At 36.2% G+C, this 11192-nt stretch overlaps 1 protein-coding gene across 3 annotated transcripts in view; it reads left to right on the top strand.

The window, feature by feature from the left end:
• The window catches only part of LOC109830627 (uridine kinase-like protein 3), a 34308-nt gene extending 29057 nt beyond the window's left edge, over positions 1-5251 (top strand). For all 3 annotated transcript variants that reach the window (XM_020397943.1, XM_020397942.1, XM_020397941.1), the window contains 2 exons: positions 2784-2976; positions 5183-5251. In XM_020397943.1, the coding sequence (XP_020253532.1) occupies positions 2784-2933 (150 nt within the window). In that variant the 3' untranslated portion in view covers positions 2934-2976; positions 5183-5251. The remainder of the gene's footprint in view (positions 1-2783; positions 2977-5182) is intronic.

The raw sequence follows: 11192 nt of genomic DNA, 5'->3' as shown, positions 1-11192 counted from the left end.
ATCGAGCCATTGCAAATTTGATTTGCAAGCTGATCTAGGTTAGAGATATATTAACGGAGATTGGTTATCCTCCGGAGCGTCCCATGAGCTTCTATGGAGATGACAAGGCCGCTATTCACATAGCTGAGAATTCAGTGTTTCATGAGAGGACAAAATACATAGAGATTGATTGCCACTTGATTCGTGAGAAGATGAAGAAGAGAATCATTAAAGCCAAACACATACCATCAGAATATCAACTTGCAGACATTCTCACGAAATCTCTTGAGAGAATATGAGTGAATTTTATTTGTAACAAGTTAAACATGTACTATATGTATGCTCAGCTTGAGGGGAAGTGTTGAGAGAGTTGTTTATTCCTTGTTGTTTAATCCCACATTGGTTAGGGACAAACTACTTTGTTTCTCTAAACACTATAAACAACATCTAAGAGAGCTAATAATCTCTCTAGGGTTTTCACGTTAGCACCATGAAAGGTTATCTCATACTAAAAAGACCAAAATGTTACATCATGACCTGCCGATTTTTGTAAATTTGTATAAAGTTGAGATAAAAATAAGAAACAAAAAATACGGTCTATTTTTTCTTTATGGTAAACTTACGGTTAAAAGTAGTAAATTTTCTTAGGAAAGTATGAATACTTGGTGAACTTTTCATTCAGTTTTTAGTTAAACAACTGCTACTTTAGATTTATTTATTAAGAAGGATGAATCATATTTCTTGAATTGCGTGCCCCATGCAAAAGTTTGTGCGCATGCGCCCTGTGTGTCTTTATGTTTCTGAAATGGGACATGAATCTTCTGTGCATAAAAAAATATGCACTAGCAATACTGCAACTGATGGAGTTCGACGGGCTGATTCATATTGTCCATTAATTTTCTCTCTTCAATAAAAAAAGAAGATATGGATTGGACTTACAATTGAGCAAGAATATAATTGTCAAATACACCAGAACTAAATATTTCTACGACCTAAGGGTTTCATTGTGAAAGTTGTGCACACATGCAAGCATAAGTGCATTCAAGCAAAGATGTAAGGTCAAAATGTGCATGCATGCAAAAGAAAGGGAGCTTGCACATTTAAAAAAAAAGGGAGCTTGCACCTGCGATCTTTTTTATCTCTGGTAGTTTCCAACCAATCGACACAAACTACTCACTACTCAGGGATCCGATTCAGGGTGGATTGATTTTCAGATCCAATCTGACTTAGCTCAAATTTTGATTTGGTTACAGATCCGTGACTTGAGCATGGAAACTTTAGAACTAAGGTCTACCCTTGTTCATCTAGATTTCAGTTTGGATGTGGCAGTTCAGATTGCAACCTTATTGGTGAAATCTTAAATTTGACCTCCTTTTCATGTTGCCTAAGAACGGTATCAGCACTTAAATGTATTTAAAGAAAGTCAATGAATTATATAACTTGTATTACGGATACTGAGATGATTCATTGCTTGAAGGTGGTGAAAATGAATAACAGTGTTTGCTTCATTCTATTGTTTTATTTTTCCTTCGGTTTATTCTCCAGGCAGCCCAAAGAAATCTGGGGATATTTTTTTGCAGAATCTTTCTATTTCATGGAGAGATCTATCATTGGGTTCGACATTGTACCAGAAGATTTGGGATTTCATAGTTCATCTTAAAATAGTTTATATACTGCCTTGCAAGTTTATACCATTAAGAAAGCTAGACAAAGTTACAGCAACAAGGGTTACTAGAGTGTAAAAACATTTAATTTATCTTGAGAATGAAAGATGCAAAAGCACTCTAATCTACAAAGAACGACAATTTATGTTGCGCATAAATTCTGCTTGTTATATATTGGCAAGAATGTTTGCATTCTTCAGGAAAACTAGATAGAATTAACTATAATATAATGGTTCCGGTTTCCATAGAAAGTTTTGTTGTGTATGAAGAAAACAATGCAAAGAAATAACAATTACATTTATGCTGTACACAAAGATCAAATTCCCCAGCAGACAGTTATGAGAAAATAATCCAGTGCTCTCTTAAAACGACAGATTCTAGGATGTTTTAACTAGTGAGGTGGGTCCACTTATCATCACTGTTTAGTTTATTGCAAACACCTTTGGTCCCTATGTCATTGTTGTTTTTCCATTAGTTTTTAAACTCCCTTGGGAATCACGTGATAATCATAGTTAGACGTTTGGTAGGAACACTACAAGATTCCTATATGGGTTTAAGAACTAGCGAACAAATGATAGTCACAATAACCAGTTGGTGTGTGTGCTAATGAAAGAAATAACATTTTATCTTATGAAAAGGCATGACCATTGATCCATGGGACTACTATCAACAGTTCAATCCTTTCCCACAGTAGTCCTTGGCAAATCGTAGTTGTGTTTCCTTAAAGAGTTTGTTAAAATTTTACCCTTTGCATGCTAATAAGTGGAACTCATTGTGTCTCAACGTCATATTCCATCAGACCTCTTGCCTTAGAAATTGAAATTCATTATGCCTCAGCATCATATTCCATCAAAGCTGTTGCCTTTGGATTGACAAAGCACTTGCATATTTTACTGCACACAATCTCTTTTTTGGGATTAACGTAGTTTCTAGCATGTGGATGCTTGGGATATGGATGTACCATGCATTCAATTTTGTGATGATTTATCCTTATATGGCACTGTCACTCATGTTGCTACAAAGATGATATTTACATGACTAGTTAATGTAGTTAAGCTCAGATTGCTTCAGTACAAATTTATATCACTTATTTCTGTTTATCTCATGACAGTTCAGTAACATCCTTCTTTGTATGATTAGGCTCCTCAAGGCTTGCATGTTGTTTGCAAAAGGTTTCCACGACTTAAAGTTGTTACATCTGAGATTGAATCTGGTTTAAGTGAAGATTTTCGTGTCCTTCCTGGCATGGGTGAGTTTGGAGACAGATATTTTGGAACGGATGATGGCTAGGAGCCTGTAACTATGAAATTCATGATGACTGCAGCAAATCCATGTAAGTTGTGACTTTTGAATTTCCAAACTAAATATATTGATAAAAGTAATCTGCATTTGCCATTGGTCACATCCTATGAAGCACGGACACGCCAAAATTGGCCCCGAGTCCATGTCTGATGCGTGTCGGACGCGGACACACGTTCGACACGCGTCGGACACACAGTCAACTCCACCGACGCGGTCAACGCACCGACACGTCCCAGATTCGTGAGCGACTCGTTCCCGACTCGTTCGCGAACAAAAAAGAAAACCCAAAACCCAAATCCAAACCCAAACCCAAACCCAAACCCTAATTTCATTACTTACCGTCCTCGAGATCGGCTCTTCCTCGTCCTCGTCTCTCTTGAGCTCGAGATCGGCTCTTCCTCGTCCTCGACGCCGCCAGTCTCTCGACGCTAGGTCAGTCTCTCTCTCTTTCTCTCTCTGAATCCGTCTCTCTCCCAATCTCTTTCTCTCTCCGATTCTCTCTCTGAATCCGTCACTCTCTCCCGATCTCTCTCTCTCTCTCTCTCAATCCGTCTCTCTCAATCTCTTCGTCTCTCTCTCAGTCTCCCTATTTATATATATGCACTTAATTTTTTTAATATGAATATACTGTTAATTAAATTAGGGCTCCTATTGTTACATTTTAATTTACTATTTTTTTAATTTAATGTTAATTAATTAGGGTTCCATTAATTTACTGTTAATTAATTAGGGTTTTATTTTTTTAATTTATTGTTAATTAGAGAATACTGTCAAATACTTGTAACAGATTTTTGTTGAAGAGTTCCTCAATTTTGTAAGACATAAATTGCTTCTTGCAATTGAGTATAAAATTAAAAGTCGGATTTTTTGTACAGTAACAAAGATTTATAACATGATATCTAGTAGCTTAGTATTTTGTGTTTGAGGATTACATTTTAGTTTGTTGTTTGAATTTTATAAATTTATCTATATATAATAATAATATTAAAAAAAAATCTAGCCGTGTCGTCGTGTCCTTTTTTTTTGGGTTTTGCTGTGTCCGTGTCGCCGTGTCCGTGTCCGTGCTTCATAGGTCACATCTGAGGAATCATTCTACTGTTGGTTTCAAGCATTCTGATTTTAATTCTGAATGTCTTTTGATCTTTTGAGATTTCAGCATTACACGCTTATGACTCTTGCAGAATTATTGCATATATAACCTTCTCCTAAGATGCTGGTCACTGTGCCAAGCAACCACCCACAGGACAGAAAAATACATATACATAATAATTTGAGAATTTGATTCTATACAACAACTGTAGCGGCATCAGCAATGAAGCCTTTATCCCAACTTTTGCGATCAGCTATATGAATCCTAATATTCCATTCATTTCTGTTATGGGTCATCTCCTCCATCAAGTTTAAAATTATCATTTCTTTCATAAATGTTTTTACCTAGGTTCTTTTATGTGACATCTTACTGTTGTCCATGTGTATTGAATATACATATCTTGTTACCTTTCAGGCGGACAATGAGAAGGAAGTAGATTGCAATAATATCAAATAAGGAATTTATTTTCGTTAACATGCTATATCAAACACGTTTGGTTCAATGTAATTGATCGTTGCATATCATGGTGAGAACTAAATTTAGAGATGAAGATATGATTGTATTAAGGATTGCGATTTAAATAGAAAGCATGATAATTGTCTTTGAATTTGTTAGAAAAGAGAAAAATGTTTTGCAAAGTCATTTCGACCTGTCTCTCTGTGGAGTCATTTTTGTTCACCACTGAAAACCTCACCCCAGATTTTGCTATGTCGTGACTGGGTTGAAAATTTTGTCGGGTAGCCTTCTCAATTATTCTCATTCATGACACTGTGCATAATATGCATGAATAAGACAATCCAATCCACTCGAAGTCGCGGAATTAGTCATTAATCATCTAATCGTCATTGTTTACTGTTTTCCTCCTCGTCATTGTTTACTACAGTCACTCCTTTTCCTTAATGATTTTCCTATTCGATCATTTTAACTTAGGTTGCTTAATCATTTCTCTGTGGCTGATAACGGATAATAATGTTTCAGCACATAGTTATTGGTGAAAGAAATGCAGTATCACCTTTAGGAGTATTGTATTATGAATTCTACTGAACAACCGATAACATTCTATATTCTAATCTTTGATGGCGACAGCAGTTGGGATTTCTTCGGAGTTGCTACTTTGCTCTTACTTGTCTCATCTTTCTTCCTGCAGATTGGATGATTGTTGAATTCGGATAGCAAAATAAGCTCAAGTGTCGATTGGCCCTCTGTTAGTCTCTGGGATTGGATGATTGTTGAATTCGGATAGCAAAATAAGCTCAAGTGTCGATTGGCCCTCTGTTAGTCTCTGGCAGATTTCAGAATTTCTGGAGTCTTAGCAAAATAAGCTCAAGTGTCGATTGGCCCTCTGTTAGTCTCTGGCAGATTTCAGAATTTCTGGAGTCTGTTTTTTCTGCTCATTACCTGTGGCATTTGTAGTTCTGTTCTGTGGTATAAAAAAAATTGAGAAGATTGTACATAAATAACCTCTCTTGTTTCTCGTTGTAAATGATTTGCTTTGTAATATAATCTATTGTAGTTTTTGCATCATTTTTCCAGTGATTTTCTTTCACAATGTGATCAATAATGTGTCCTTTAGATTTCTATAATATTAAGGGATTTAAAATTAGAAAATTTGCCAGTCTTTTGGGAAGTTGAGTTTTGCAGGTTTGGATTATTAAATTTGTTCCCTGTTTTCCTACAATGTACTTGGCCATAAGTTTCCAGAAATGTTGTGGTGATGAAGTTAAAATTGAGTTTGCAATAAGTAGTTCTCTTTCTTTTTATTCCAAACAGTAGCATCAAAGTTTAGTTGTGTGATTGATAGTTCAAAACCAACTCCGCAATTGATAATTCAGGTAAAAGATAAAATAATATGGTAGATCAACTTCGTCTGTTTATGAATCATTGGAATATTTGGAGGAAAAAATTGATCATTTATACTGCTAATTCTTGAATCAACTAAAAGTGCATAAAACCTCTAAAGTAGCACTTTAAACAAACCCCTGGACGTATTATGAACACAATAAGACGAGCATTTTAGTTCATTCATGTACCTTTAAGGGTATATCGACTTATTTTAAACATGTTAAAGTTACATGAGCATATTTTAGGGGAATATTTCAACAGTTGATTAACAAAAGGCAAAGAATAACGTGCTACTTAAAAAAACCAAAGGAACATTTAAATACGAAAGAGAATGTAATATATAAGTTGAAAGTCATGCAAACTATAAGGTTTCTAAGTGCTACTTAGCCAATCTTTAGCCATAATCTTAAACTAGTATATTATATATAGGCGTATCCAGAGCACGGTTTGTAATTAGAAATATTTTATCACTGATTAAATATTATTTTTATTATATTATTTGCAATTATTAATCTAATGTTCGTGTTTTCGTACATTACATTAAATTCCATTTTGTAATCAAACAATTCATGTTGCGTATTTGAATATTATAGTTATTATGACATAGTAACCCTGTTGAAGATACATGCCAATACTAGCTATTTGCAACCTTTTTTTCGGATTATGAGGTTACTATACCTCATATTTGTATCTTTTAATGGAATGTTAACTATCTTAATTTATTGGTTTTTTTATAGATTAGTCCCTTAAATCTTCAATAATGCATATTAGTCCCTCAAATATTAGAAATTGCATATAAATCTTCAATAATAGCATATTGGTTCCTAGATATTAGGAATTGAATATTGGTCCCTCAAATCCTATAGAGTTTGACAAAATGATCCTTCAAGTTAAATCACGTTTGGATTTGGGGGGAATATTTCGTTGAATCTAACGGTTTGAGGCAAAATGATAACTTTACCCCCTCTATAATATTCCCCAACCATTTCTTGATAGATTTAAACCCAACGCCCGCTTACAACTCACCTGACTTCTTCTTCTACGGTGGTTAGCGATAAAACCTAACCCAAAGTTGAGTTGTACGGGTTGAAACATTCAAAGAGAAGGGTAGTTTGATGATTGTAAATTTTGGTTAGGAGTTAACCCAATAATGATTAGGTTTTTTTAATTTACATACTAACAATGGACCATTTTGTAAGACCCTATAGAATTTGAGGAACTAATACACGATTTCCAATATTTGATGGACTAATATGCAATTATTAAAGATTTAAGGGACAAATATAAAATTTTTGAGATGTAAGGGGCTAATATGAATATTTAAGGGAAATATATAAAAGCCCCTAGTTTATAATGTCTCATTATTATGAAGATTTCCAAGTGAATCGCACTCTGACTATCGCTGTGCAAGACATTCCTCTCCTGTTTGAATCCCAGCTCAGTTAACAAACTCTAAATCCATATAATCTCTTTACTGACATTAGTCACTGCTACATACTCAGCTTCTGCAGTGGATAGAGTGATAATCTTCTATATCTGTGATATCCAACTAACAACTTTTTAGTTTTGACAGTGAATACATAGCCGGTGGTGCTTCTTCGGTGATCGACTTCACCTCCAAAGTCTGCATCTACGTACCCTTGCACTTCCACCTCTCCCTTACCAAAGTACAACCACTTTTGTGTGGTGCCTCGTAGATATCCCAGAGTCCACTTGACCGCGTCCCAACGAGCTTTTCCTGGATTCGACATAAACCGGCTGACCACTCCTACTGCATGACCAATGTCTGGTCTCGTACAGACCATTGCGTACATCAACTTCCAATGGCTGAGACGTAATGAACCTTAGCCATACCCTCTTTCTCTTCATCCGACTGAGGAGACTGATCCTTTGATAGGCGAAAATGGCTGGCCAATGATGTACTGACTGGCTTGGCGTCGCCCATATTGATTTTCTGCAAAACACGGTTGATGTACTCTGTCTGAGACAACTGCAAGAACCCTTTCTTCTTGTCTCTCGTGATTTGCATTCCAAGGATCTTCTTTACTGGACCCAAGTCTTTCATGTCAAACTCTTTTGACGACTGCTGCTTCAAACTCCTGATATCCTCCATATCTGTACCTGCAACTAATATATCATCAACATACAGTAGTAAAATGATATAACCGGACTGATATCTTTTGAAGTAGTAACAATGGTCGGCATTGCACTTTTGGAAACCTTCCTTGTGGATGAAGCCATCAAACTTTCTATACCACTGTCGTGGGGCTTGTTTTAGACCATACAAGCTCTTCTTGAGTCTGCACACCAGGTTCTTCTTCTTTTGTTCTAAGAAACCTTCTGGCTGGTGCATATATATCTCCTCTTCTATATCTTCGTGAAGAAACACCGTCTTCAAGTCCAACTGCTCGAGATAAAGATCTTCAATAGCTACAATAATCATCACTATCCTGATAGTATTAAGCTTCACCACGGGAGCAAAAATATCAATATAGTCAATTCCTTCCCTCTGCTGGAATCCTTTAACAACTAGTCGAGCTTTATATCTTTTGAAACTATTTTGCTCCTCTTTTACCTTGTACACCCATTTTTTGTGGAGTGCCTTCTTACTCGTGGGCAACTCAGCTAGTTCCTACGTCTGGTTTAAGATGAGAGACTTTATCTCATCATTCATGGCAAGCTCCCACTTGCTCGCATCTCCACCCTGACAAGCTTCATCATAGTTTTCAGGTTTTCCTTCATCTGTCAACAAAAGATAGTTCACATATCTCCTGTTGGGCACAAGAGGCCGAGAAGATCTTCTTAATGTCGGAGCTGGTGCGTCGGGCTCCTGTGCACCGTTCTGTCCAACAGGCTCTTCTGGATGAGGATCTTCTGCATTGGGTTCTTCTGAGAGGTTACTCGGGACATCATCTGCATCTACAAATATTGACTTGCTCTCTGAGTCACTTGTCTTGTGTATGTTCTTCTACATCACCTTCTCGTTGAATATCACATCTCTGTTGCGGATCACTTTCTTATTTTCGTTGTCCTAAATACGGTAGCCGAACTCATCTTCACCATAGTGCATTTCTTTGACTTGGGATCAAGCTTATTCCTGCCTTGATCACTAATATGCAAATAAGCTACACAAAAAAAAAAAACTTTGAGATGTGTGGGTTTTACCTCCTTTCCGCACCATATCTCTTCTGGTATTCTGTGCTCTAATGGAACCGATAGACCTCAGTTGATCAAGTAAGCTCTCTCTATCAACGTACGGTTCATCCGCTCAGCTACACCATTTTGCTGAGAAATTCCGAGCATGGTTCTCTACATTCTGATCCCGTGCTCATAGCAGAACTTCTTGAATCCGGTGTCTTCATACTCACCGCCATTGTCGGTCCTGAGCTTCTTTATTCTCAGACCGGTCTCATTCTCGATCATAGCTTTCCATCTCCTAAAAACCTCAAATATTTCTGATTTATGCTTCAGAAAATAGACCCACACTTTTCGAGAGTGGTCATCGATAAAAGTCACGAAGTAGTGTTTCCCACCAATGGATACGGTGGTAGTTGGTCCCCAAACATTTGAGTGAATGAGCTCTAGTTTCTCTTTCTTGGAGGTTCTGCCACTTGTCTGAAAGCTGACTCTCTTCTTTCCAAGTATGCATTCTTCACACATGTCCATCTCCATTGATTTTAGACCTGGGAGTTTTCCCTTTGTGTGCATAATCTTCAACCCCTTTTTACTCATATGACCGAGTCTCTGGTACCACAAATTTAAGGTCTTATTGCCTGCTGCAACTGAGATTAAACAACGTGCACCTATTGTCATATATAGGGTACCCGTCTTCTTGCCTCGGGCAATCGTCATTGCGCCCTTTGAGATCTTCCAATCATCTCCATGGAAGGTCATAGTGTATCATTCACCAGCAAACTGGCCTACGGATATTAAGTTCTTTCTCAGGTCGGGAATATGCCTGATATCCTTTAGCTCCCATACTGACCTGTTCAACTTAATTTTTACTACACCTTTACCCACAATAGCACACGGTTGATCATCACCAAGGTATATATATCCAAGATTTCTAGGAACATATTTCTCGAAGAATTCTTTCTGAGAAGTAGCATGGAACGACGCTCCTGAATCTAACACCTAAGATTCCTCCTTGCTCTCCAAAGAGCATATCAATGCGTCGTCTCCTCCTGATGTAGAAGTGACATTCACCTCTGCCTTCGACTCCTTCTCCTTCTATTTACTCTTGCACTGATTCTTGTAATACCTGTGTTGACCTTCTTGTTTTGATGATGATTTACAAACAATTTAATTCTAATGTTATTTGTCTAGTGTTTGTGTTTTTGTATCAATTGTAGACAAACAACATGTTGGAGGATGGATGGAATTACGTCATAACGATCATATCAAAAGGAGGTTGGTGGAAATAGTGGGTGAAGCCTTGCAATTCATGCTCAAGATCCAAGTTCAAGCTTCATCCGTAGGTTTACCAAGTTGAGCTATAATGAAGATCAAGATCAAGCTTGGATAACATTAGTTTAGGTTTATATTATATGTGTTAGTACTTTAAGCTCAATCATATACACACATACATTATATTGGTTTTCATATATATATATATATATATACATGTTCATAAATATGAAATCACATATTTCATATTTATTATTGTGTTTTAGAAAATATTACATAGAATATGTATATTTGTGAAAATATTATGTTTCTAGTTTATAGACTTCATAACAATAGTTTACATTTTTCTTTAAGTTCATAAAATCATTTTGTAGAGTCTTAAAAGTTTGTTTAAGTCAAATGTCAAAAACATGTATGTTTAGTTTTCATGTTTTTGGACTATTTTGAAAAATAATGATATTTTACATTTGGGAAGTCCTTTTTGAAAACCAGTTTTTGCAACATGTTTATTATCATATTTACAATCATTTCCCAAAGTTTTATATTTTTTGGAATTTATTTGATACTTTTAAATCCAATTTAAAGTTGAGTTTTTCTGTGCACTTCAGGTCTATACATGTTTAGTCGACTCATTAGTCGACTCATGAAGTGCAGCGCAGTTATGATTTTTCTTCTGCTGAGTCGACTCATATAAGTCGACTCATAAGTCGACTTATGAAAGAGCCGTTGCACAGTAACGACTAGTTTTCAGCAGTGTTTTCTAGGGGCTTTTTTATCTTTTCAGTTGGGTTTTGACTAATGTCTTGGGTTGTTATAAATACCCTATTGCTTTCAGCTCTTCAATAATCCAAGAGAATGTTTTAACAAAGTTTTAATAAGGGTTTAAGGTTTGTTTATTGTTTGTTTAG

This window comes from Asparagus officinalis, chromosome 2, assembly GCF_001876935.1.
Source record: "Asparagus officinalis chromosome 2, Aspof.V1, whole genome shotgun sequence".
Classification (NCBI taxonomy): domain Eukaryota; kingdom Viridiplantae; phylum Streptophyta; class Magnoliopsida; order Asparagales; family Asparagaceae; genus Asparagus; species Asparagus officinalis.
Note: the sequence above shows the minus strand (reverse complement) of the source record. Positions and strands in the feature narration are given on the sequence as shown.